The sequence below is a fragment of the Mustela putorius genome, unplaced genomic scaffold (assembly GCF_011764305.1).
Source record: "Mustela putorius furo isolate JIRA1106 unplaced genomic scaffold, ASM1176430v1.1 tig00000596_pilon_pilon_pilon, whole genome shotgun sequence".
Classification (NCBI taxonomy): Eukaryota; Metazoa; Chordata; class Mammalia; order Carnivora; family Mustelidae; genus Mustela; species Mustela putorius.
The window spans coordinates 9,306,913-9,332,861 of NW_025421428.1; the positions used below are offsets into that span (position 1 = coordinate 9,306,913).

A 25,949-nucleotide genomic window follows, 5' to 3' on the forward strand; every position below is an offset into this window, starting at 1 on the left:
TCTGTGCAAAGGTGCCTGTGGGCAACTGTGAGGGCCTCTCCCTTCTGCCAGTCCTGTTTCTACCCTCCCAGAGCTGCCTCAGGCTGCAGGAAACAGATACCCTAGGTAAAACAGGCCGCCACAGGTTGAGGGTATCAGGATGTTGGAAATCCCAGAGGCTGCCTAACCCAGAACGGGCTGGAGCCTCACCTTTCTGGTCTGCTAATGGTGACATTGACTGCCACTTACTAAGCACTTACTGCACCTCCGGACCATATCCCTGCACTGTGCACTTTACATACAAGGTCACCCTCAGTCCACAGCCTGGTCTCCCCATTTTACAGCTCAGAGAGGTCAGGCTGCTGGCCCAAGGTCACAGTGGATAGAAGAAACTGACTAAACTTGAGCCCACTCTTTACCAACCACTGCTTCAACCTGCCTCACTGTCAAGAACAAACACCCACTGCCTGTGCTCCTGGCCTGTCCCTGTTCCCCTGCATCCATTGCAAGGATCCCACTGTTCACCACCTCAATGTGGAAGTGATACTCAGCTTCCCCTTGTCCAGCCAACAGGCTTTCAGGATAGAGCTGCAGCCATCTCTTGCTAAGTGCTGAGCTCTAGGACAACAGGGATGAAAAGCACGTGGCCACTGCCCCAGGGAGTGCCTGGGCTCTTCTAGGCACTGGGTGGACAGCAGGCATACAGGCATAGCTGGCTGGGGCAAGGGCTGGGAGATGGAGGGTGGTGGGGCTGGTGCCTAGGTGGGGCTCTGTTGCAAGTCAGCGCATCTGACAGCTGGACACCTACCACCTATCCCGCTGCCCCAGAATGCTGCCACCCCAGGCCAAAGCCTATAGTGGGCCTTTGTTTGCCTGGGTCAGCATGGGGAAGATGAAGCACTTCTATGAAGCCTTGTGGGAAATGGAGCCAGTCTCTGGACAGGAATGTCCTGGGACTCCAGCTTAGAAGCCTCTAATATAGAGCACCTCTTAGCGTACTGCCTCCCCACCATGCTTTGGGTGAAGTGAGAAAATGATTTGCTGTGTAGCTAGATCATCAAAAAATTAATGAGCTGGTCTCAGAGGGCTCAGGGGAGAAGCTCATTGGCCTGGGACCTGGCTTCTAGTTCTGCGAAAGTCCCCTTTCTCTGACTGGCAGGGTGGTGGTTTCTAGGGCTCACCCACTAGGACATTTCCACCTGGGGGAAGGTGAGGTGGCCCCAGAGCCCCAAGAAGTGCCCCAAGAGCCTAGCATCCTGATCTTTGAGATGCCATGGCCTGGGACACCGCGGCCTAGGGCCTCTGTGGTGGTTGGCCTTGGAGGCAAAGGCTAGTTGCTAGTGCCCAGTCTGGCCAGGAAGAGGGCAGGGTCCCTTTAAGCTCTGCCTCACTCCCTCAGTTTGTTGCTATGTATGTGACCAACTTCCTTAGCAACCACCTGGCTTCTTAAAGGGGCCCTGGGGCAGTGATTGCCACCAGCCATGGCTCCCAAAAAGAAGATAACCAAGGGGGCCAAGGAGCCCGAGGTCAAGAAGAAGAAAGGTGGCAAGAAGGATGCCAGCATAGCCAACAAGCCCATGGAAATGACTTTAGGCGAGGAGAACCGAGAATTCTACCATATCCAGATCCGGGACCTGGAGGACAGGCTGGCCCGGTGGGTAGAGGGTCAGGGAGCCTGGTCCTGCTGGGTTAGAAGCCCTGCTCAGAGCTGACCAAGGGGCATGCTCACTCAGGGGCCCATGTTTGGCTTCCTATGGGGTATCTAGACCCTACCCTCACCCCCCAGCATGTTTTCTCATAAGTAACATTAAGAGGCTTCATAATTTGGCCCCACCCTATCTCAGCTCCCGGGAGTCCTGGGGTCCTAATGCTGACTGGCAACCCTACCCCAGGCAAGTAGCACCCCCCGCCCCCCGCCTCACTCCTGCCCTGCGGGAGTGTGTTTTATAAAAGGACAGCATTCAGTCAGTGGGATGAACTGAAAATGGCAGCCCCCTGGCAGGTGGGTGGATCCTATGTCCTTTCTTCCACCAACCCTCCCACTCCCACCATGCCTGTGCGGATTCCCTGCGCTGCGTGCCCCACTGACTTGCCCTCCTGCCGAGCCCACGCTGGGCCCATCTCCCTTAATGTAAATGAGGAGGGTTGTCTCCCCGTGACTGACTGTGTGACATAGATGGTAGTGTGTGTGGGAGGGGTCTCTAATTTCTGAGACATGCACACTTGCCCATTTTTCTCATTTTAAAACTAGTTTCCGGGACGCCTGGGTGGCTCAGTTGGTTAAGCAGCTGCCTTCGGCTCGGGTCATGATCCCAGCGTCCTGGGATCGAGTCCCACATCGGGCTCCTTGCTCAGCAGGGAGCCTGCTTCTCCCTCTGCCTCTGCCTGCCATTCTGTCTTCCTGTGCTTGCTCTCTCCCCCTCTCTCTCTCTCTGATAAATAAATAAAAAATTTAAAATAAATAAATAAATAAATAAAACTAGTTTCCTCCAAGTTCTGATTGACCAGCCAGCTTTCAGGGTGACCCTTAAAAGACAAACCCTTTTAGTGACCACTAGGCGGCAGTTTTTCCCCAGGTGATGCTGCAGGCACAGCGAATGCTGAGCCCTTCATATGCGCCAGGTGGGTCCTGTGCTGGTGCTTACCGTGTCCTTGAAACAGTTCCATGAGAGGTCCTGACATCATCCCCATTCTACAGGTGGAGGGACTGAGACTCAGGGAAGGAAGTCACTCCCCGAAGGAGGTGCCGGGATGGGACCCCTGGCCCTTCTGACCTCCCCCCACCAAGCTGCTTCTGTACCGCCCGATGCCCTGTATGCAGTAGCCCTTCGAAAGATGTTGGTTGAGTAAATAATGAAGTAAAACATCTTTCCAAAGAACTTCTACAAATTATACCATTGGAAACCAGTAAATCAATTTTATGATACTCTTAAAAATTCACAAGTTTCCCTCAAGCTGAGACACCAGATGGAATGTGGTTGGGAATAATGCATTTGGAAGACAGTTATTAGGTGCTTACTCTTTGCCGACCCTGCTGTCAGGCCCCAAGAATAGAGGCGAAGGAGGTCAGGGGTCTGCCAAGTGAAGACAGATACAACCTCAGGTCTTGACTGCCCACCAGAACAAGGGCCCACTTACAGGAGGGCACCAAAAAGAGGGTCACGAATGTGGCTCAGGTCCACGAAGGCTCTACTGAGGAGACTCACCAGGGTTCACTCGGCGAATGAGGGTAGGGAAGACAGCTTGCCCAGTTTCCTGGATCTCTGCCCCGCCCCACGCCAGGTACCAGCGGAAGTGGGATGAGCTGGCCGTTCAGGAGAAGCTGTTCCGCCAGGAGTTTGAGCAGTTGGCCAACAACAAGAAGGAGATCGTGGCCTTCCTCAAGCGCACACTCAACCAGCGCGTGGATGAGATCACTGACCTCAATGAGCAGCTCCAGAGCCTGCAGCTGGCCAAGGAGATGGAGAAGGACGCCTTTGAGGCACAGCTAGCCCAGGTGCGCCATGAGTTCCAGGAGACCAAGGACCAGCTCACCACAGAGAACATCATCCTTGGTGAGAGGGGTACTGGCAGGAGAGTCTGGAAGCCCACACCACAGGGGAGGGAACCCAATGCTCTTGCCCTTGGGGCTCTAATCCCAGCTCTGCCATTGACTTTGTGGCCTTGGGCAACACTTCTCTTTGACCTTCAGTTTTCTCATCTGGGAAATGGGTATAATCCATCTATCTTGAGTAACAGCAGCTATGTGCTGCTTCTTCCCACACATTATCTAATCTAATTGTCCCAATCATTGCCCAAGACAGGAAATACTACCACCCAGTTTGTAGGTGAGGAAGAACCTCAAGAAGTTTAGTGTCTTGCCCAAGGTCACCTAGCTGGCAAGCATTGTTTTGAGGATTAAGGACAGCATTAGTGCCTAGCCCAGAGAAGGTGTTCAAGTTCAGTGGCTGTAGTCGCTGTCACTTTCCAGAAAACAGAAGTCAAGGGAGTCCTTTCCAAGGAGGTGGAAACTAAATGAGATTTCATAAGATTAGTGGCAGAGAAGAGGGGGGCATTCCAGATGAAGACCATGTACATGGGTAGGACTGGGCATGGCATGTTGTAGGGACAGGGGTCCAGCCCCACTGGATTGGGAAGCATAGGGAAGGCAAGTGGATGTGGAGGCAGCCATCGCTGCCCTGCCAGGGCCCCGCCCTCCCGAGGTGGTCCCTCACTGGCATGTGCCCTGCGGTGGGGCAGGGGGGAAGCTGGCAGCTCTGGAAGAGTTCCGGCTGCAGAAAGAGGAACTCACAGAAAAGTTCGCGACCCTGGAGGACCAGCTACGGAAGCAGGAGTGTGACTACAAGGATTACGTGTACAACCTAGAGAAGAAGTCTGTGCTGGACAAGGACAGGTGGGCAGTTTGGGTGCTGGGGCGAAGCACAGTTCAGTCCTTAGCCCTCCGACAGCCTCCGCTTCAAATTGCACTAGCTCAGGGTGCAAGGACTCCCCAGCCTGGCTGGTGATTTATAGAGGGCAGGAGAAAATAGATAAGCTCCCAGCTCTAGTCCTTACACTGGCATTACCGAATCCTTAAGACTTCCTTTTGGCACTTTCTGTGACTTAAATTATATTTGCTTAATAGGTAATAATAATAATCAATATGGTTTCAAAACGCCAGGGGGTAGAAAGGGTCTACAGTGAAAAGCCTCCTGCCTGGAGCCCCATTCCTCCTGGGAAACAGAGCATAGTGGTGGCCCTAAAAACTCTGGGGAACCCCACCTGGGAGGGCGGTGCCTGTGCCCACTCTGCCTGATGTCCCCTCCTTCCTATCCATACTGCCTAGACTGAGGAAGGAGATCATCCAGCGCGTGAACTTGGTGGCCACGGAGTTCCGCAAGGTGGCCACTAACCAGATGTGGGACACGACAAAGCGAGCCATCATGGAGAACAACACGGTCACCCTGCAGCTGTCCAAGATATCCCGGCAAGGCATGCAGCTGCTGCAGGAGAATGAGCAGCTCAAGGGCACCCAGGACAAGCTGTGCGAACAGCTGGATCTGTTGGAGAACACCCAGAAGGCCATGGCCAGGCATAGTAGAGGCCACCATAAGGTGTGCCTGCCAAGCCCTCATCACAGGGCATTTGGCACATAAAGTAGGAGGGAACCCTAGGGGTGCTGCTTCAGGGCAAACAGTGTGGCAGGGTCAGAGCCAAGTCATGAGGGAGGCAGCAGTGAGGAGACAGGGTCCTTTGTGGGGGCCCCTGGGCACACCTCTGGTTTTTCTTTATTTGGTCTAAAGCCCCCGTAACTCACTGAAGTGGAACCCACCCCTGGGTAGGCGGGGGCTTTCACCAGACATGGTGCTGGGCCCCGAGGACCATGGCTGGCTTCTCTGTACAACGGGGTGAGCTCTGGTTGAGTCCAGAGCCGGGGGAGTGGGGCTAGCCAAGGGCCCGCGGTGGGCCCAGGGTATGGCCACCTGCCCGCACCTGCAGATCATCCTCATGCTGACTGAGAAGTGCCTCGAGCAGCAGCAGAGCATGGCAGAAGCCGAGCAGCTTCGCCTCCAGCTGAGCCAACTGGAGCAGAGCCTCAGGCAACTGCAGCAGGACAACCAGGCCCTGAGGTGGGGCCCAGAGAGGGGCGAGTAGTGGGAGCAAGGATGCGGTGGGGGAGGAAGGACGTGGAACTTGAGCCCATCCCTTTTGGGGCACATGACATGACACAGGCCAGTGGCTTCCCCTTTCTCGAGGGGTCCTGAGGCTAAGGCTGGGGCTGGAGGAGGGGCCCCTGTGGGCTAGAGAGAAACTGCCCAGCACAGGGAAGGGGCTGACTTGTCCCCGGTCCTGGGTCCAGGAGTCAGAGAGACCAGCTCAACTTGCAGCTAGAGAGGCAGCAGACTAAGGCACAACAGCTACAGCAGGAGCTGACTGAAGAGCAGAAGGTTCGGGCAAGTCTGGAGACAGCCCTGGCCCATGCCACCTTCTTCCTACAGGACATTCTACAGGTGAAAGGAAGTGGGTAAAAGTCAGGGGCGGAGGGAGTGGGCCAATGCCAGACACTGCTTGGAGATAATGGGGACACCGGGAGATGGCCAGGCCAGGGCCAGAAGCCCCACCTTTCCCGGAGAGACTCGAGGCAAGTTTATCCTTTCCTGATCCTGTATTCCAAAGACCTCCTGAAGGTCTCAAAGTTGCTGGAGTCTCTCTCTGAGGCCCTGGAAAGCCTCGTGCTTCAAGCTTCCCATCTGGAGAATGGGTATCCCACCACAGCCATGGTACACTTGGAGAAAACAGGCACCGGGGCTGGAGTTTTCCAGAGGTGGGTGTTGGGGCCACTCTGGGCCTGATCCCCATGGGCCCACGCCCACTGGCAGATGCAACCTGACGAGGAGGACGGCGACTTTGATGTAGTGTTCCAGCTACAGTGCAAGGAGATGCTGCAGCAGCTGCTGACCATGCTCAGCTCGGCCATGGTCCTAAGTCCCCAGCTGGCTGTGTGTCCCCGCCGGGAGAGCAAGCCCCATGGCCCACCCAAGGAGAGGTGAGTGACCCTGAATGACTTCAGAGGAGGCAGCCGTGGGAACCTTTCCAAGGGCTCTTCTCAGCTGACCCTGGGCCACCAGAAACCTGGCTCCCCAAAGCCTTTCTGAACCTCATATGAAATAGAGGTGGTGATGCCAGTCCCCTTTCCACAGCCAACCTAGCACCCAGCCACCCAAGATGGGGTCTCTGCCTTGGCAGCTATCCAGCATCACACCCTACCAGCCGGGGGACCTGGGCCTGGTGCCACGACGGGCCCACATCCCACCCAACCCTGAAGACCTCAGGCTGCTCTCACACACCACCCGTGTGGGAACCTTCCAGGTGCATAGCTGCCCTGAGGTAAGAGTGCCGGGGCCCCAGAGGTGGCAAGATAGCAGCCAGCCCGAGGTACAGATTCATAGCTCTGCCACAGTGCCATTGTATGGCCTGGGGGCTGTGCCTAGCTCTCTAGGCCTTCATTTCCCCATCTGTAAAATGGGCCAAAGAAAAGTGGGGCAAGGCTGCAGTGGGCTAAAGCATGCCCACACATCGCCTGGGAAGGGGGCTTGCTGGACCCTGTTGGCGCCTCCTCCACTGGCAGGCGAAGGGTGGGACCCGCCTGAGGAGGCCTCAGCTTCAAGCCACATCTTTCATCTTACAGATCCACACCTCTGGTTCTCCAAAAAGGTTCAAAAAGTTTAGTCTTCCCGAAGTTTCTCTACTTTCTAAGTAAGACACAGAGAGATGACCAACCCCTATTCCAGAAGTGGGCCACTGTGGCCACAGTCTCCTCTTTAATTAACAGGCAACCTGGGGCAGCCCAGAGAAGAGTTCTATAAAAAGTGAATACCACAAAGTTGGCATGGCACCTCTGTGAACGTGCTTGGGGGTGTGGGCGCGGTGGTCAGGCAGGCTCGTGTCCAGTGATGGCAAAGCCTGGCGGGGGGCCCTGGCTTCGCTCACGGATGTGGTCCAGGAGCAGGTCGGCAGCTCGCTCCAGCAATGGAGGCAGCAGCTCCTGTTCAGCGGCGGAGAAACAGCCCAGCACGTGGGCCTGCACCATGTCAGGGTGTGACGGGCGCCCGATGCCCACCCGCAGCCTCGGCATTGCCTGTGGGGTCAGAGGGGTCCAGAGAGCTTTGATAAGAAGAGTCGGTGGCCCCATGCTGGCCCACCAGACCCAGTGCAGGACAGAGGACAGAGGGGTGGACTCACACTGGAGTTGAGACAGGCAATGCAGGAACGGACTCCGTTGTGGCCCCTTCAAAGGGATATAGAAGGGGCAATTAGTGCTTCCCTGGATCAGCAACCTTCACCCCTCCCAGCCCTGGCTGGGGTCTGAGCACCCCTATTCCCTGTCAAGACGGGGATTGGCACTGGTACCCCACTTGCAACTGGCGGGCTCCCCCCAGCCCACTCTGACCTGCTGAGGCCTCACCTGGAGCTTCCCCCAAGCTTCAGAGCCAGTTTCCCCAGGGGCTTGTCCAGTTCATCGTGCACCAGGTACACCTCCTCAGCAGTCAGCCCAAACAGCTCGGCTGCGCGCAGACAACAGGGGCCCTGGTTACCGTCCATCAGCCCACAGGGGTGGTCCCGATTCACAGCTCTCACGCGGCGGGACCGCAGTTAACCCCAGTTCACATATAAAGCACCTGAGAGTCCCACAAGTACCCCAAGCCACATGCAGCAGCTGAAGCTCAACAGGCACCGGGAGGGGAACAGATCCGCCGCCGCCCAGAACCCCTCCTCTGGCCTCTGCGCCCCACCTCACCCCGGCCGGCCGCCTCGGATGCCCTCAACTCACCCGCCCGGGCCACGCTGCGCCCGTTGAGGTTCATGAGGCGCCGCGGCCGAAGCAGGACGAGCTGGGCATCCCCGAGCGAGGCCAGGGCGAGGTCGGCGGCGCAGTGCCGGTCGCGCGCCCAGCCGTCCGCCACTCCCAGCCGCTGCGCCAGCTGCCCCAGCACCGCCAAGCCCACGCTGTGCCGCGTGCGGGGCAGTCCAGGGTTCCCCAGGCCGGCCACCTGCGGGCGGCACCCGGCAAACTGAGGCCCGACCTCTCCCACCACCCTCCGCCTCACAGCGCCCCCTAGAACCCAAACCAGAGAAAGGAAAATGGGAGGGGAGGGTAGAGTGGGAAAGGGGCGCGAAGGGGGCCCAGAACCCCCGGAGACTCCGGAAGTCGGAGGGCCCCGCCAGAGAGCGGTCAGGGCAGTGTTCCCGGGAGTTTAGGGCCCGTCAGAATACTGGACCCATTTTCCAGATAAGAAAATCGAGACAAGGAATTTAGGGAATGTTGTCTGGAGACAATGGCAGAACAGGAGCTAGTTAGGGCCCAGGAGCCCCTACGCCGCCGCCCCGCACGCCACTCACCAGCCACCGCTTCCCCGGGGGCCGGGGTTCCAAAACGCCCAGGCTCAAGGACCGCCTCATGGCCCGCCTCAGCCCCAGCGTCGCTCTTCCGCGCCGAGAGCCGGCATGCTACCCTTATTCACGTCCTCGGCCCCGCCCCCTGACGTCCTCAGCCCTCGACCAATCGCGGTGGCCAACTGTCCCCAGCGCCCAATCCCGGGCGAGCCTCGGGCCTGCGGGCTCCTGAGGAGCGGAAGTGGAGGGGCGGTGGCCTTGACTGGCGCCTCAGCTGGTGCCGCGGCGCCGCCTCGCCGCGTTCCTGTGGGGTTTACTGTGAACTCGCGGAGCCCTTGTATGACCTCCGGGTCGGGAGGAGGGAGCCTTGTTGTGGCCCCTGCTGTGGTCCTGCCTCGCTGCGGACACCTGACGAGTCGTCTCCCTGACGCAGCCTCAGCCTCCCCGGCGGATAAATCCGCTAATCTCCTTGCGGCTCTAACAAGCCTCGGGTCCCGGCGGCGTGGGCTGAGGGGGCGGAGCCTGGGGGCGTCCTGGAGGTGGTTCCTAGCAACGTGGGGAGTGGGCCTCCGGAGGCTCTCGCGGACCGGAGTACATGACAAACTCCGCAGAGGTGCGGGGGAGGGTCGGGAGAGAAGAGGCCGAGGCCGAGTTCGCAGGAGAGGTTTTAAGTACAGGAGAGGCAGCCTAAGTTGTGCAATTCAGGAAAGCCCTTGGCCGCAGTGCCGAGAAGTGAGGCCTTGAGACGTGTGAGCCGTTCGGGAGGTCGGAGAGTTGGCCGGAGCTGGCGTCCCGGCAGAGAGGGCCGTGGCCCAGACGAGAGGATGAGAGAAGAGAAGGGATCTACGATCTTTAGGAAGAGGGACAGTCAAGACAGGAGGACTGATAGGGCGTAGGTGACTGGCTGAAAAGGTGGACTCACCAGGGTGGGGAAGCCTGGGGCAGAAGTCAGGTGAGGTGTTCAATTTGCCCTGCTGGGCGTGAGGGTCCCACAGGATGTGCAAAGGGCTGCAGGACCTCCTGGGCCTGAGCTGGAGACATTAGAGTTTTGGGGTGTTTGGGGAGTTTGGGAGCTAGAGGTGGAGCTAAGGGCGACCAGAAGGAGAGCAGAGTGCAGTGTAAGAACTCTGGCCCCTGACCTTGACCACAGGAGAGGGAGAGAGGCAGGATTGGAGAGAAGTTGGAACATCCCTAAGGGGAATGGGACAGGGACTGCCACCAGTAACCACATTGTGCCTCCTGTCAGCCCTGGTTCATCCTGTAAGACACCTGAGGAGTGTGCAAGAGGGGCGGGGTCATCTCTGAGGCCTGCCTCAGCTTGCTGTCCCTTGGTTCTAGGATGCTCTGGAGCTTGACCCGGCTCCGTCAAAGCCCATCTCAAAGCCATGGGTGTTTCCAGTTCCAAAGGGAGCCCTACAGCGGATCTTTGGGAGCAGCCAGGTGTTCCAGAACTTGGATGTTGTAAAACCGAAGATCAGGGGATTAACAGTGCCCCTCAAAGTCAGGGAGTAGTGAGTGACTGGATTACCTTGTTCCCGGGTCCCAGGTTCCTGTCCTGCACAGCCAATGGCGTGCCCTACTGCCTTGGGTCAGTCACTCTCCCTCTCTGGGCTTCAGTGAATTCAACTGTATAATAGGGCTCTTCCACCTCCGCGTATGCAGGGCTGCTGGATGAGACCCAAGACTACCAGGCTCCTCTCCCTAGGTCTCTGTCTACCGGCCCCACCCTGGCTCTCCACCTACCTCCCCCCTCCTCCCAACCCGCTCCAGTGGCCACAGCTGTACGCCCTGGCTGGTCAAAGCCAGCACCAGCCCCTCTGCCTGTACCCCCCGTCCCCCACAGCTACCACCAAGGCCTGCAGTGCTTGGAGAAAGAGGACTGGGAGATGGCTGTGCTCTTCTTTTCCCGTGCCCTCCACCTGGACTCTGAGCTGGTGAGGGGGTGGGTACGGGCGGTTGCTGACACTTTTGCGCTCACTAGCCTGCCTGCCAGGCTCCTCCTCTTGGGGCCACCAAGTCCCTTCTGGTCATTGAGCATCAGCCCTCAGCAGACAGTGGAGAAGGGACAGTAGCCTGGGTCCCCTCTTCCTCAGGTAGACTTCTACGCTTTACGAGCTGAGGCCTACATCCAGCTCTGTGACTTCTCCTCGGCCGCCCAGAACCTGCGAAGGGCCTGCTCCTTCCAGCCGGAGAACACCAAGTACCTGGAGCGGCTTACCTTGGTCCTTTACCTGCAGGTGCCTGGAGCTGCTGCAGGCCTACCCATGGTGCCGGCCCCACACCCAAGCTCTTCTTGGCTCTTCCTCCAGCTGTGGGGGGTTTTCCTTGCTCCTGGGACCAGCTCTGTCTCTCTAGGGACCTTCTTGTCCCCGTGTCTGCATCTGCACCTCCTGCCCCTCTCATGACCTCTCCCACCTCCACAGGTGGTTTACCACCAGGGCTGGATCAAGTTCTGCAGCATTGCCCAATAGAACTTTCTGCAGTGATGATAGTGGTCTGCTCGGCACTGTCCAATCTGGTAGCCGTCAGCCACGTGGAAATGCTGAGCCCTTGAAATGTAGTAAGTGTGAGTGAGGAACTGATTTTTAATGTTATTTAATTAATTTAAATTTGTACAGCCACGTGAAGTGAGTGGCTGCTGTGCTGGACCCCACAAACCTAGCATCTAGAGAACCTAAGCACTAAAAAGGCAACAGCATCCCTGTTTTACAAGTCAGAATAAAAATATCAATCCACGAAATACCAACAAAGCCCAAAGTTTTCTGTTTCTCTACATTCCTGTTTCTATATTGCCATCTTGCCAACTATAGAATTCTGTCTCTGCTGTCTCTCCCTTGCTCTGTATCTCTCTCCATCTCTGTCACCTTCTCTCCATCTCTCTATCTCTCTCTGTCTCTGTGTCTCTGTCCCCTGAAGTTTCTCCCAGATCTAAAGGGCTGTGTCCCTGGCTCTTGTCTCTCTCCCTTCCCGTCCCAGTGGGCGCCCCCTGTAGCTAGTGGGTGCTGCTGGGCCAGAGTCACAAGCAGAAGGGACTATCTCCTGTGTCCCCAGGGCCAGTGCCTGTTTGAGCAATGTGCCTTCCAGGAAGCTCTGAGAGTCTTCTCACAAGCCTCTGCACTCCAGCCGGGGAAAGCCAGCTTCCGTTACCGATGGTAAGTGCCAGGTGCAGCCATGTTCTCCCTGCAGCCTCTTCCTGCCCCTCTTGCCCGGCAGACACTAGAGTGTCTTTGCCCTCTGTCCTCAGCATGGCCTGTCTCCTGGCCCTCGAACAGTATCAGGACTGCCTCTCACTCGTCACCAAAGAGGTGAAGCTTGGTACAACCAATGCGGATGTCTTCATCCTCCGAGCCAGGCTCTACAACTTCTTCCAGAAGGTAGAGCAGGGAGGGTGGGGCAGGGGTGGCCCTCCCCCTGTGTGGGTGCCCCCAGCATACCCTGAGATTAGCATACCCTGAGATTACCCCAGCTGCCCGCGTGGTGGGGACCTTTGCTGACCACCCAGCATAGTTGTCTGGCTACCACTCAGCTCTCGCTCTGTGTCAGGCCTGTGTCGGCTCCCAGAAGCCACAAGGTGAGAAACCTGTGCCATCCCTGTCCTTGTGGAAGTTAGAGCCCAAGGGCGACACCCTTAAGCAGGTAATTGCACAGAGAATGATTTCACAGTGTGGGAAGCAGCACAGGGTAGGAGCACCCAAGGACCCTTTAGATAAGGTGGCCTTCTTCCTCTTTCCTGTCTCTCCTTGTTTGCCTCACTGTCCAGGCTTAGAGCCAGGCAGTACAGGGAACAGCTTGGGGACAAGGGAGACTTGGGGTCACCAGAGAGAAGGGACTGCAGGTATGAGAGGACATCAGCCAGGGTTTGGGGAACCTGGGAGGCCCCTGACTTCTTCTTGGGGGCAGCAGAAGCCTCAAAAGGGTGCCCCATGGGGGCAGTGCGATTTAGAAAGATCCTTTGGCTACCAGGGAGAGTCTGGCTGGAGGGACAAGTCTGGAGGCCAGGAGCCTGATGCCGTCCAGCCAGAGAGGAGGCCAGAGGCAAGGATGGCCCTGAGGGTGGCCAGAAAGGGGCCAGTCCCACAGTCCTTTGGGAGTCAGGAGCAAAGACAGATGGGGGAGGGCAGGGAAAGGGAGGGATCCAGAACAATGGTTGGTGTTCGGGCTTGGCCTGGTGCACGGGAGCTGGGAAACTCTGGGGGACCAAGAGGTAAGCAGGTTCACATCAGTCACCAGGTGGTGTATCCTGGGGGTGGCTGGAAACCTGACCCTCCCTATGCTGGGGGCTGGGCTTCTGGGCCCCCACAGTGAGTCAGTGACAGGCTCTCCCTCCAAGGCAGGAGACTAGTAATTATTGATAATTGTTGACTGTGGGAGTTCGGCCCCTCCTGTCACCTCAGCCCCTGTAATGCACAGGCACGTTCTAAGCACTTGACTCACACTTGTCTTTAAGACTTGAGGTAATGGTTTGAGTAGATACAACCCATTGTCCTCTTTTCACAAGGAGGAGACGGATCCAGAGGGCCTGGGTGACTTGCCCAAGGTCACACAACCAGTTCTCTGTGGTACCACCCTTGAACCCACCTACTCCAAAGCCAGGTCTCTGTGGTACCACCCTTGAACCCACCTACTCCAAAGCCCTGTCCTGAGCCTCTGCCATCTTCCCCCTCCTGACTTCGACCCACAACTGGTGTCCACACTCTTTGTCCTGTTCGCCATCCAACCCATTACCCTACATGACACAGGATGCTTGGTAAAACTGTTGGTTGACTGACTGACAGACTTGCTCACCCAGTGGAAGCTATTTGCCTGGGGATGTTTTCTGTTCAGGCCCAGGCCTGCATCTACTGTCAGAATTGTCTTGGGCTTAAAGGCCAGGGTAGTTGGGGAAGGGCATGTGCTTGGGATGATAGGGAGGATGTGACAGTCACTGTCAGAAGGACTCACCCTTCCCCCACCTTGAGGGACCTTGCAAGAAGTCCTCTCGGAGGAGGAGGCAGCTGCAACACCATTCTCCAGCAGAAACCATCCAGGCTGACCCGGCTCTCCTGAGGTCACATCTGTAAAGGGACCGGCAAAGATGGGGGCTGGGATAGGATTTTCCCATAAGGTTCCCCGCTGCTTTCATGAGGCGAAAAGGTGGCACAGCAGTGCAGGGACATCGAGGGTGGGTGACATGGCCTGGAGGTGTGCCTCTCCGCGGGACAGGGCAGAGCTCTGCTTAGCCTGCCACCCTGATGCCATCCCTGGGCCCCTGCAGCCCGGCCTCTGCTATCAAGACCTGCACAGTGCCTTACTGTTGGACCCCAAGCACCCACAAGCCAAGGCGCTGCTCCAGATGATGGTGGACCAAGCCCAGCAGGCGCGTCAGGATGCCGGGATCCTGGCCGTGCAGGGCAAGCTGCAGCACGCCCTGCAGTGCATCAACTGTGCCATTGAGAACAACCCTCTGGACCCCTGCCTCTTCCTTTTCCGGTACTGTGTGGCCAGGTCCCCACCTTGGGTCCTGCTGTATGGTCTCAGAAGAGCTTCCTGGACCTCAGTTTCCCCAAGTAATCCTTCCCTGCTCCCTATCAGGATCAAAGCCAGGGAGAGGTCTCACCTACTGTTGCCCTTAGAGGAGGGGGCAGGCAGCCACCTTCATTCCCCTGGGAATCCTGGACCCCCAGGGCTACTGAGCATTCACGCTGGGAGGCTCGGTCCAGCTCAGTGAACAAGGCTTGGGTTTGAATCTATGCCTTGCCCCCAGGACTTCTTATGTGATTTGGGGCCATTTAACGTGCTTGAGTCTAGGTTTTCTCATATAAACAGTGGGGCAAAACATCTGTCCCAGGTACAAAAAGGCCTTCATGTAGAGGTTGGCACGCACGCACCTCCTTCCTAAAAAGAAAGATGGAAGCTATTTTGGGGTAAAGCAAAACCACCCATGACCAGCAGGCTAGCCAAATAGTAAATCCCAAGCCAGCCCCACACCCAAGCCAGCGCAAGAAGATAGGACCCTCAGGCCACAACCCAGGTCAGAAGGCCCAGAGTGGTCACCTTCCTGGCCGGCCACCAGGAAGTGGGTGGGGGCACCTTGGCCTTCATGGCCGTTCCCCACAGGGGCACCATGTACCGCCGGCTCCAGGAGTTTGATGCCGCCGTGGAGGACCTCCTGAAGGCTCTGGACATGATGAGTGAGAGCCAGGAGCGCGCCGTGCAGCAGGCCCAGCGGCAACTGCTGCTGACCTACAATGACTTCGCTGTGCACTGCTACCTGCAGGGCGCCTACCAGGAGGGCGTGCTGCTGCTCAACAAGGCCCTCAAGGATGAGCAGCAGGAGAAGGGCCTCTACATCAACCGGGGAGGTGAGCAGGGGCTGCCTGCCCCCCAAGGGCCTGGGCTGGGTTGGGGGAGGAGAGCCTCAGGGCCCTGGGGACACACTCTGCAAAGTGTTGCCTTAGACAAACTGGCTACAGTCTCTTCAAAACACTCAGAACTAGGCTGGGAAAAGGTGCCCCGAGGCCTGGAAAACCTTGGCGGGCACCCTCCACCCACCCACAGGAGTGGGAGTTGGGGAGTTCACAGCCACGGGGCTCGGGATTCTCTGGAGGGTGCAGCAGGCTGGGTTGGGGCTCCTGGGCACTGGGGTCTGGGGCACGCTCAGCCCCTGCATCCCTCCCCGGGCCCTAGATTGCTTCTTCCAGCTGGGCAACCTGCTCTTTGCGGAGGCCGACTACCAGCAGGCGCTGGCACTGAGCCCGCAGGATGAGGGCGCCAACCTGCGCATGGGGCTGCTACAGGAGAAGATGGGCTTCTGCGAGCAGAGGGGCAGGTACGTGCTGCGGGCGGTCCCTGGGGCTGGGGGCTGGGGATGGGGCTTGGCACGGAGCTGCCTGTTGGGACCCCTGGGTCCCAGCTAGGTCTCCTAAACAATGGTTTTAGTTTTCAAACTTCCGTGAAAAATTCTTCACTTTTTTTTTCTGAATATCGTTATGGTAATTGCGGTTTATAAAAAAAGAAACTGAAGTGTTGGGTAGTGGATAATTCAGAACCCGAACATTCCTTCTAATACCTGTTTCCCAACACCAGCCCCGCCACGGGTCGGGTAAAGATACCTCCAGATTGTTTCCTATACGTATGTTTTTTTGTTTTTGTTTTTTTAAAGATTTGTTTATTTATTTATTTGACAGATCACAAGTAGGCAGAGAGGGGTGGGGGTAGGGATGAGAAGAGAGCCCAATGTGGGGCTCAATCCCAGGACCCTGAGATCATGACCGGGGCTGAAGGCAGAGGCTTTAACCCACTGAGCCACCCAGGCGCCCCATTTTCTATACATATGTTAACAATGACTATCATTTTACAAAGGTCAAGTCATGCTAAACTGTTTTTTGACTCTTTTTTTTTTTTTTTTTTTTTACTTCCAATGTCATATATAGGACTACCTCATCCTCTTACTATTTGCATAGTATTCCATCCTGTGGAAGTACCACAATTCATTTCTGTAGACAACCCTCTACTGATGACTAATTGGGTTTTTTTCTGTTATTACAATATAACGAGCATGCAGGACATACATTTCCATGCATTATACTAGTAATCCCGTAGTTCGATTGCAGGAGCTAAACTGTTGTTAAAGGGTATGAACAGGGGCGCCTGGGTGGCTCAGTGGGTTAAGCCTCTGCCTTTGGCTTGGATTGGGCTCTCTGCTCAGTAGGGAGCCTGCTTCCCTTCCTCTCTCAGCCTGACTTGACTTTTGTAAAATGTTAGTAATTGTTAACATATGTATAGAAAATGGGGCACCTGGGTGGCTCAGTGGGTTAAAGCCTCTGCCTTCAGCCCGGGTCATGATCTCAGGGCCCTGGGATCAAGCCCTGCATTGGGCTCTCTGCTCATCCCTACCCCCACCTTTCTCTGTCTGCCTCTCTGCCTACTTGTGATCGCTGTCTGTCAAATAAATAAATAATTTTTTTTTTTTAAAAAGAGGTTTGAACATTTAACATTTTAAAACATAATAATATCCAGGGGCGCCTAGCTGGCTCAGTCAGTAGAGCATGCGGCTCTTGATCTCAGCCGTGAGTTCAAACTGCACACTGGGCTTAGAACCCACTTAAATAAATAAAATCTTTAAAAAATAATAAATTGTTCATTAAAACTTGCTGTTGCAGGAGTTCTATGTAGGCTAGGAAACTGAGCTGATTGTCTGCCTTCTATGCGAAAATGTATTTCCCCTATGTATTGCATTCCTTTGTGATGATTTTGCTGCTCAGTAATTTGGAATTGAATTGTAGTCAAATTAATTTTCTCATTTTTAGCTGCTGGGTTTGTGAGATTCTTGAAAGGTCCTCTTTACTCTATAATATTAAAAACGTTCACTTTTATTGGGGTCTTGTACTAATGTAAGCGTTGGGGCCCTGAAGAGTATAGCTGTCAGAGGAAGAGCAGAGGGGCATGGCGGAGGTGGGGTAGCAGAGACTGGCCTGATACCCCCGAACTCCCCAGGGGGTCCCAGGAGCTGCCATTTCCCTCCCTGGGGCCCAGCACACAGCAGCTTGGGGCCCACTGTGTCCCGCAGGCAGTTCCATAAGGCGGAGAGCCACTTCTCCATGGCCATCCAGCACAACCCCCAGAAGGCCCAGTACTACCTGTACCGTGCCAGGAGCCGGCAGCTCCTGCAGAACATTTTGGGGGCCCGCCTGGATGTTGCCACCGTCCTGCTTCTCAACCCCAAGCAACCCAAGGTAGGTTCTTGCTGGGCCAGGACGGGCTCCAGAGAAGTCTGGTTTCCTAGCAAAACTACGAGCTGCTGACGCCAGGCAGTTAACCATGCCAGGTTCCAGCTACTTCCAGTGTTGCTCGGTTTACCCCTCTTCAGCACCCCAGGAGACGGCTAACATCCCCCCCACCCATTTGCAGCTGAAGAGGGTAGGGCTCAAAGAAGTCCATACCCTTGCTCCAGGGCACAGGCTTCGAGGTCAGCCCCTCAGGTGTCCAAGCGCCCTCTCCCTGGTGGGCCTCTTCACAGGCTCCTCCTGGTTCTGGGGAGGTGGTCTGGTCCTCAAAAGTCAGATATTAGTAAACCCTTCCCACCTCCGCCCTGAGAAGGGCCCTGCGAGGGCAGGACAGCAACACACCGTCTGTTCCTGCCCTGGTCCACACCCGCCTCCTCCTGGCAGCTGCTCACCCTGATGGCCAGCCTCTTCCCGGGCATGTCAGTGGATGACGTGCTCTGCAGCCAGGTGGCCCACCTGGCCAGGCTGCAGTTGGATCGGTTGTTGGAGAGAAGCCGCCTGCAGGCTGGCATCCCGCAAGGCATCGTGGGGCAAGTTCCGCAAGTGGGGGCCACGGGCCGGGAGTGGGAAATGGCTGGGTTTCAAGGCTCCTCCTGCCCCTGCTGCCTCCTCAGGGCCACTCTCCGGAGCCCGGGGAGGGTGGGCTGAGCCGGGGGGCTCACCCAGCACTCTGGGGCCGTGGCTCAGCAGGCAGCTCAGGGAGCGGGAACTAGAGCGCCAGAAGGCACGGACCCTGCAGTTCTGGTGGAAGCCTTTGTTTGGGATCTCTGAAGAGCTCGAGGCCGCTCCCCAGACCCTGACAGGAGCGCCAGCAGGTGCAAAGGCAGCGAAGGCCCTCCATGAGGAGAAAGAGGTGAGTGGGCTATACGCACCGGGCCTACAGCGCTAGAGGTCTGGGGTCGGGCGTAGCCCACCCGAGCCAGGGCTGAGGGAGGCAGAGTGGCTGGAGGCTGGCATCCGGGCCTGGTTTTGCCACCACTTGGCTGTGTGCTTGGGCTGGGGTCTTTCTGCTGTGAGTTAGGGATGCTACCCATAAGGGGTACCCTTGAGGGAGGGCACAGGGATGTGGGCCCCTTATGGAGAGGCCTCCCCAAACCTTGCCACACTCACCTACATAAATTCTGTGTGCACTGGGCATTGGTGCCAGGATTTTATTCTTAAAACTGTCTCTAAGAACTTTTTATTGAATGTCACATAAATACAGAAAAGTACACAAATCATCAGTGATTGAGCTGATGAAATTTTCACAAACTGAGTACACCCATGACACCATTACCTATGAAAGAACACACTCCCAGCTCCCCAGAGCCCCCTCATGCACCCTGCTAGGCCCCGCCCTTAGCCCAGTGCACCCCCAAGGCTGTCCTGATCTCTGACGTCACAACTGAACATGCGGGTTCTTCACATCCGTGGACAAGGACGGAGCACCCGCTTGTCTCAGACTCTCTCCGCTAAGCATGTTTGTGGGATGCATCCAAGTTGACTGCTCGTTCTCATCGCTGGTCGAGAATTCCATCCTACAAAAGTCCCACAGTCTGTCCACTCAGCAGCTGACGGACAGCAAGTACCTTTGTGTTCAAAGAAAACTTTAGGAAAATGAAGTGGATGGGAGACCAACATCCCTTGCCGTAAATGGAAGAGGCTAGCCCTCAAGTTCTCTAGTTCACACCGGAACACAAAAGTCTAAGACAGCGTGGGCTGAGGTCACTGTGAGCTCCCTCCCTCGGGGAGATGTGGAGGCGGCGCTGCCTGCTGGTTGCTGGGGCTCTGCCTGCCCACTCCCCGCACCCACACATCCCTCGCCTGCGGGCGTGAGTGGGCCAGAGGCGGCAGCCAGGAGCCCGGCTGTGGAGTCCCACAGGCCTGGACTCAAGCTCTGCTCCTCTGCTTCTTAGCTCAGTGTTGTTGCGTGCAGGCTGCTTAGGCTCCTGGAGTCTTGGTTCCTGGTCCAGGAAATGGTAAAAGCAGTAGTTCCCTCCCAGATATGTGGGAGGATGAAATGGGATAGGATGGTAAGCACAGAAAGCTCAGTTCTTCACTAGCCATTCCCCAGGGTACGGCACTCTATAGTTCATAGAGGACTGTAATTTGCATTTTGCAGACGGCAGAACTGAGACCCGAGCAGCCTCTCGAATGCTGCTGAAATTTCTCACAGTGCCCTGCCAGTTTAGTGTGACCACTCCCCTTCCTGTGCAGTCTTCACCTCTCCTCCTGCTGCCCAGCCCCAGCGGGGCCCCCTGAAGAGCTCTAAGCTGCCAGCCTTCCTTCCAGAGCTGAGCGGCTGGCCCAGGGGGCCTCCCACAGCCAGCAACTTCCCCACCTTTCTTCTGCCCTAGCAGGAGCCTGCAGCCAGCAGGGTGAGGTCCCTGTCCGAAAGCTACCTCGACCAGACCTCTTCAGGCTCCATCTTCGGCTGTAAGTCCCCAGTGCTCCCACCAGGCCCAAGTATGCCAAAGCAGCAGGGAAGGCCAAGGTCAGGGGTCAGAGACTCCTTGGCTTGCATGTGCATTCGGGCTCTGCTACTTCTAGTTCTGTGACTATAGAGAGGAGGAAGTATCCTGACTTTGAAGGGGGCATGGTGAGCCCTCAGTGCCTCCCCCGCATATCTCACAGCCCTGGCCCACCTGCAGGGCTCGGGTTGCCAGAGGAATGCTGGGCTGGCTTCATCTGACAGGCCTGCCCCTAGGCCACACAAGGCCTCTGGGATAGAGGTAAGGGTGAGGCCTACACCTCCTTTTCCTAGAGCTGTTTGGGAAGGGCAGCCTAACGGATGCTCTTGGCATGTCCCTCCCAGTCAGGACCATGTCCGCCTCAGAGACGTCTACTATTTGCAAGGAATACAGGAGCACCTCAGCCACTGCTGTGACATCCTCCGACTCCTCACTGCTGAAGACTCAATCCTCAGACCTCTTGGAGAACAGGGAACACCTAAGCTTGAGCAACAGCCCCAGAAATACCAAGGTCACCCCAGGCCAGAGCCAGGGCCCCAGCAGGACCAAAGTCACCCAGAGCCAGAGCCAGAGACCCAGCAAGACAGAGTCCACCCAGGGCCAGAGCCGGAGGCCCAGCAAGACCAAAGCTACCCAGGGCCACAGCCAGAGGCCCAGCAAGACAGAGGCCATCCAGGACAAGAGCCAGAGCCCCAGCAAAATAGAGGTTGCCCAGGGCCAGAGCCAGAGCCCCAGCAGGACCAAAGTCACCCAGGGCCAGAGCAGGAGCCCCAGTAGGACCAAGGCAGCCCAGGGCCAGAGCCGGAGGCCCAGCAGGATAAAGGCTGCCAAGGGCCAGGGTCGGAGCTCCACAGGGACAAAGGTCACACAGGGCCAGAGCCAGAGTTCCAGCCAGACTGAAGCCACCCGAAGCCCAAGACAAAAACCTAACAAGACCAAGGCCACTCAGGGCCCAAGGCAGAGGCTTAGGAAGATCAAGCCTGCCCATGGCCGGAGTGGGGGACTGATCCGAAGTTCTAGCAGGACCAAGGATTTCTATGATCCAAGTTGGAGCCCCAGCCACGCTGAGGCCACTTGGGACCAATACCAAAGGTCCAGCAAGACCACGGCTGCACAGAGCTGGAGCCAGAACACAAGCCCAGGTTACAGCAAGACCGAGGACACCAGGGGACTGAGCCCAACTCTCAGAAAACCCCAGATCAGAGGGCCTGAGCCAGAACCCCAGAAAAATCAAGACTGGCCCTAGCAGTGACACGGATCTCTGAAAGGGCCATTCAGCTCCCTCGCTTGTTGCTGGGTATGGGAGGGATTCTAACCCCTGTACATACTCACTGGCACCCAGCAAAAGGGCCTCCTTCCAGAGCAATTAGATACCTCAGTCAACAGTCCTCTGGTCCCATGGTTAAGTTTATTGTGTTTGTTCTCTTATAAAATTAAAAACTTTAAAAACCAGGCCCAAGTGGCAGCTTGAGTCCCTCTGTTCATGAAGACTGAGAAGTCTCAGCCTGGCTTTACAGTACTGGGACACAGTGTGTGCAATGGAGGGTTGAGACGACGGCGCCAGAGCACGCGGCCAAGAGTAACAGGCCGCAGAGGGAGAGAGCAGCCAGGAGCCACAGTCCCTGAGTTACAATTCACATCTTGAGAAGGCTTAGGCTGGAGGGTAAGGGCAAGGTCAAGTCTCACGGAAGTTCTGGGGTCACCAGTGGTTTCTCTAGGGAAGGAAGCAAAGGCCAAGAGGCCCTGAGACCAGTTAAGACGGCAGGGCCCTCAGTCCCATGGCCTAGCCAGCACGCCTCCTCATCTTCACTTTGGGCTCCGGGTCTCATTCTCCAGGAGGCTCAGGAGAAGGGTCCCCACTGCAGAGGCCGCAGGGCTTTCCTGCACGGCCTGGCCCAGGCGAGGAGAGGCAAGGACGCCACCTGGAGAGTCAGAGGAAGAAGGCAATTCTGGAGGCCACGGTCTTGCAGCCGTTGGAGGAAAAGAGCTGTTCTTCCTCGGGGAAGAAGGTGGTGCTGTCCAGCACAGCCTGGACGACCTCCTCCCTTGGCTCCAGGCCCAGCTGGGCCAGCTCGTTGAGCACGCAGTGCCGCACGTGGTGCCGCTGCAATGGTAGGAAGGGCACCAGGACGTCCAAGAGATGCTCTTCCACGATGCCTGAGCGCCAGAAGCCATCTGTAGGAAGGGGCAATGTGGGAAGGGTCTGTGGCGGGCTCAGGGAGGCCACATGACAGCCAGGAGCGCCAAAGCCTGGCTGAGAAGTACCCGGTCCGTGGGCAACGGATCAGACCCTGGGAGAACCTGGCCCAGCCTGGTGGACCTGGGTGTGAAGCCTCGGCCTGTTGAGGTTACCCCAGGGGTGCAGGAAGGGGGCCTCCCGAGCCGAACTCACGGTGCGGGTTGTCCAGCACAGCCTGGGAGATGACGGGCTCCAGCTCCTGCAGGCGGATCTCCTCCCGGTCCCGGCGGCTGCGCCACGCCTCCAGGGCCACCTGGTTGATCTGCTCGCCACCAGTGTTGCTGAAACCATGGGGTACGCGGGCCACGGCTCAGACCATGGGGGCCAGGATTTGTCCCTTGCTTCCCATGTGCCACCCAACACGACCTGAGCCTGGGCACCCAGCTCAGTACCAGCAGGAGCCAAACCCGCTGAAAACACACCATAGGAACCACTTCCCCTCTCCAGAGCCCATGTCTAAAACCATGATGCCTGGAAATTCACCTATATGTGTCATGCACTTTAAAGTTTACAAAACACTTTTGGGTCCCTTAACTGACTTTCTCACCCCTGGCCTCTAGGAGGACAGTGGGGGGATTAATCTTGGCCCTGCTGTGCAGAAGAGGAGATGGGAGTTCAGAGACTGAACTGCCCAAGGAAAATTTGCCCAAGGAAACACAGATAGAGGTGGGACTAGAATTCTAGTCCGATTTTCCCCAGGTCTGTGTCCCCCTGGCCACGAAAGAGGGAAAAATCCTTCCACAAAGAAACAGTGAGGATCCCAAAGACTGAGCCCAGATTGGGCTTTGAGAATGTCAAAATTTGAGCAACAGTATCACAGCCAGTGGGAGGGGCTTTGGGAAGGCCCAACTGGGCCCAGGCAGAAAGATATTCTGGTGTGGGACCACCAACCAAGACTGGATAGCTAAGACCTTGGACAAATGTCCCTGCGCCATGCTGCTGTAAAGCTGGGCCCACCTGATGAAGATGAAGATGGCTTTGCGATAGTTGGTCCCAAACACAACCCAGGAGGAGCCCAGGAAGGGTAGCAGGACCTCCATCAGGCCTGGGGCCAGCTTGTCCATCTCGTCAAAGAGGAAGAGGGAGCGGCTGCAGGCTGTGAGGTTCCCCTGGACCCAGCTCTTAAGATCTTTCTGCAGGGGAGAGGCAGGAGTTTGAGGGCACCTAGAGATACTCCTCTCACCTGAGACTTCTTCCCAAGGCAAGAACTAATCCCTTTCCCAGGAAGGTATGGTCTCCCAGAGAGAACTAATCCCTTCATGGGGCTGGTGGCAAAACTGTGGCCCCAAGGGGTCAGAGACTTGTTCCAGCTCACACACAGCAAGTCAGCAAGCTCACAGAGACTCAAACCCAGGCCTCACATCTGCCCGCTCAGGATTCCTTCTCTGACACCTCCTACTTCCCATAAAAGAGGAAGCTTCCCTTCTGCTCCCTGAACCTTTTCAATAATGTTGACACCTGAAACAGACCAGCCTGGAAAGAACCCTGCAATTGACAAGGAGAGTAGTAGTAAGAGGTACTATTTACTGAATGCTTACTCTGAGCCTCAAATTGGGACTATGCTTTCCAGAAAGATAACAATGCAGACTGGCAAGTAATACCTGCGACTATACAATCCCATGTCCCTTGTCCATCTCGAGTTCTGTTTACAATGGGTCCTGGGGGCTGTGTGGCCTGAAGTGAGTGACCCCCACACCCTCCCGAGACTTGACTCATTCACTTCCTAAGGTCTGGCACCCCCACATGCAGGTGAATGGTGGTCCAGGATGCCACCAGCCTACCTTGTAACGCTCCATATGGCTGTTGTGGGGGAAGTGGATGACGGGGGAAAAGTGATGAACATGGGGGCTGCGGAGGCCACCCCGGAAGAGGTAGTGTGCCAGCAGGGAGCTGACATAGGACTTGCCAGTGCCTGTCCAGCCATGCAGGGAGAGGACCAGTGGCTTGGTAGGGGCTGGGTCCTGCACGAAGGCCTTCAGTGCCTTCACCACCAATGCCCTGGCCAAGTGCTGGCCAGCCAGGTGCTGGGCCAGGTCACACTCCAGACCTAGGGCCACAAGAAGGACAGTATCAGAGCTGAAGACACACGCTTGCCACAGAAGAGGGTGGGGAGGAGTCATGTCTGGTACCTGGTCTAGGGATCCCTGTGTCTCAGACACTTTTGCAAACCGTCTTTGGAAAGGGAGTGAGTGGGGCCTTTGGGGACTCTGGCTGCAGCAGCCACCATCATACCTGCATACCTGACTTGGCTCTGCAGCGCTCCCACCAGCTGGCCCTCTGCACTGTGCTTAGCTCAAAGGGGCTGCTACAAGCTGTCAACAGGTTTGGCCCTAAGACTCCTGCCCATTCCCAAGGCAGGCTTCTCCCCTGATGGCCAGTCCACTGTGGAGGCCCAGTGCTCCCCACAAGGCCCTGCTGTCAAATGCCTCTCTCCATCCTGGCAAGGCTCTGCCTGGACCCCAAACATGCTTTCCCAAACCCTCGCCCCAAGTCCAGTATTCCAGGTTCTCAGTCCCTCAGCGCGGGCCACGCGGAAGTCTGCGGGTCCTGCCCCTCGGTTCTACCCTCCAGGTCAAGCCCGGGGACAAACCCAAAGTCTGAAGGCTCCCCGGTCCCCCGGCCCCTGTGCTCCGGGCACCTACGGCTCCTCACCCTGAAAGTCGGGCTGGAAGTCACATTCGCAGAAGCTGCCGAAGTGGCAATGCAGCGAAGTCAGGTCCCAGGCGGCGGCCGCGGCCGCGGCTGAGACCAACCCCAGCAACCCGAGGAGCGAGCCCCAGGGCCGGCAGCCGCGAGACCCAGCCGCCATGCGGGTGAGGCGGGAACCGAATGTGGGCCAACCGCCCCTGCCTAGGACCACAATTCCCGGCGTGCCTCTCCCGGCGGCAGCCATCTTCCGTAGACTACAACTCCCGGCTCCCCCCGGAAAGTCCCGAGCCAGCGTCTCGTAGCAGGACCGCAAAGTAGCCTCTAGGGGGAGCCCGCGAACCGTCCCAAGCCAGTGGCGCACCGCGTTTCCATGGCGACGGTAACTAGGAGACCATAATAGCGCCGAAAGAATAATAAAGGATTATGACCACAAAGGGTGACGTAACAATTGTAGCAAAAACTTGTGCGGCACCTTAAACCTTGCAAAGCGCTTTTTCCATGCTCCTTTTTTATATGACAAAAGAGCACTCAGTAATAGAGCTTTTCATGAGCACCTACTAGGTGTCATTAGCGTAGGTGCCTTTTATGTCTTACGATAACAGTAACTGCCATACAGAGAAATGGTGAAATTTCAATGAGGTACAGGCACATAAAGTGTTTTGACTCGGAAAGTAATCAATAATGATTATTGGCAATCCATTATGTATGAAACATGGCAATTCCCTACCTAGCAACTACTCTGCCCTAAGTGCTTTACCATCAATACTAAGGAATCGATTTTGTTATTGTCCTTATTTTATTGAGGAGGAAACTCGGATCCAAGGGGTTAAGCTTCTGTCCAAGGCTAGTAAATAATAGAACTGAACCCAAGTCAAGCTGCTGCCAGAGATCTGATGCACTATGTTATCCAGCCTCTCTTGGTCAAAGGATTTAGAAGGCAAAGTATCTGAGACGTTTCATATTCAGTGAACAGGCTCCCCAGGCCTCCAGCCT

General features: G+C 56.6%; 4 protein-coding genes across 9 annotated transcripts; 2 read left to right on the forward strand and 2 right to left on the reverse strand.

Annotated features, from left to right (window-relative positions):
• Positions 1-1,122: 1,122 nt before the first annotated feature.
• Positions 1,123-7,342, forward strand: CFAP157 (cilia and flagella associated protein 157). The gene is made up of 9 exons (XM_045082443.1): positions 1,123-1,633; positions 3,262-3,533; positions 4,219-4,372; positions 4,805-5,072; positions 5,458-5,588; positions 5,819-5,969; positions 6,339-6,505; positions 6,660-6,846; positions 7,148-7,342. Exons 1-9 carry the CDS (start codon positions 1,461-1,463, stop codon positions 7,217-7,219), a joined length of 1,575 nt encoding a protein of 524 aa, XP_044938378.1. The 5' UTR covers positions 1,123-1,460; the 3' UTR covers positions 7,220-7,342.
• PTRH1 (peptidyl-tRNA hydrolase 1 homolog) lies at positions 7,245-9,015 on the reverse strand. 2 transcript variants are annotated; one of them, XM_045082445.1, is made up of 5 exons: positions 8,860-9,015; positions 8,291-8,510; positions 7,925-8,024; positions 7,702-7,747; positions 7,245-7,597 (listed from the first exon to the last, which is right to left on the reverse strand). In XM_045082445.1, exons 1-5 carry the CDS (start codon positions 8,917-8,919, stop codon positions 7,391-7,393), a joined length of 633 nt encoding a protein of 210 aa, XP_044938380.1. In that variant the 5' UTR covers positions 8,920-9,015; the 3' UTR covers positions 7,245-7,390. The 2 variants fall into 2 exon arrangements, with proteins under 2 accessions (XP_044938380.1, XP_044938381.1); XM_045082446.1 differs by having other exon boundaries at positions 7,481-7,623.
• A 102-nt stretch (positions 9,016-9,117) lies between these two features.
• On the forward strand, positions 9,118-21,522 carry TTC16 (tetratricopeptide repeat domain 16). 3 transcript variants are annotated; one of them, XM_045082438.1, is made up of 14 exons: positions 9,118-9,466; positions 10,192-10,364; positions 10,697-10,787; positions 10,947-11,090; positions 11,905-12,005; positions 12,098-12,227; positions 14,108-14,322; positions 14,950-15,194; positions 15,520-15,661; positions 17,402-17,567; positions 18,003-18,148; positions 18,309-18,471; positions 19,955-20,033; positions 20,413-21,522. In XM_045082438.1, exons 1-14 carry the CDS (start codon positions 9,449-9,451, stop codon positions 21,312-21,314), a joined length of 2,715 nt encoding a protein of 904 aa, XP_044938373.1. In that variant the 5' UTR covers positions 9,118-9,448; the 3' UTR covers positions 21,315-21,522. The 3 variants fall into 3 exon arrangements, with proteins under 3 accessions (XP_044938373.1, XP_044938375.1, XP_044938374.1); XM_045082439.1 differs by having other exon boundaries at positions 9,119-9,466; positions 19,958-20,033; XM_045082440.1 differs by lacking the exon at positions 10,947-11,090.
• On the reverse strand, positions 21,458-25,267 carry TOR2A (torsin family 2 member A). 3 transcript variants are annotated; one of them, XM_004757260.3, is made up of 5 exons: positions 24,960-25,254; positions 24,089-24,354; positions 23,265-23,440; positions 22,461-22,588; positions 21,458-22,243 (listed from the first exon to the last, which is right to left on the reverse strand). In XM_004757260.3, the coding sequence occupies exons 1-5, from the start codon at positions 25,198-25,200 to the stop codon at positions 21,999-22,001; spliced, it is 1,056 nt and encodes a 351-aa protein (XP_004757317.1). In that variant the 5' UTR covers positions 25,201-25,254; the 3' UTR covers positions 21,458-21,998. The 3 variants fall into 3 exon arrangements, with proteins under 3 accessions (XP_004757317.1, XP_044938379.1, XP_012914179.1); XM_045082444.1 differs by lacking the exon at positions 22,461-22,588 and having other exon boundaries at positions 24,960-25,267; XM_013058725.2 differs by lacking the exon at positions 24,089-24,354.
• Positions 25,268-25,949: the final 682 nt, after the last annotated feature.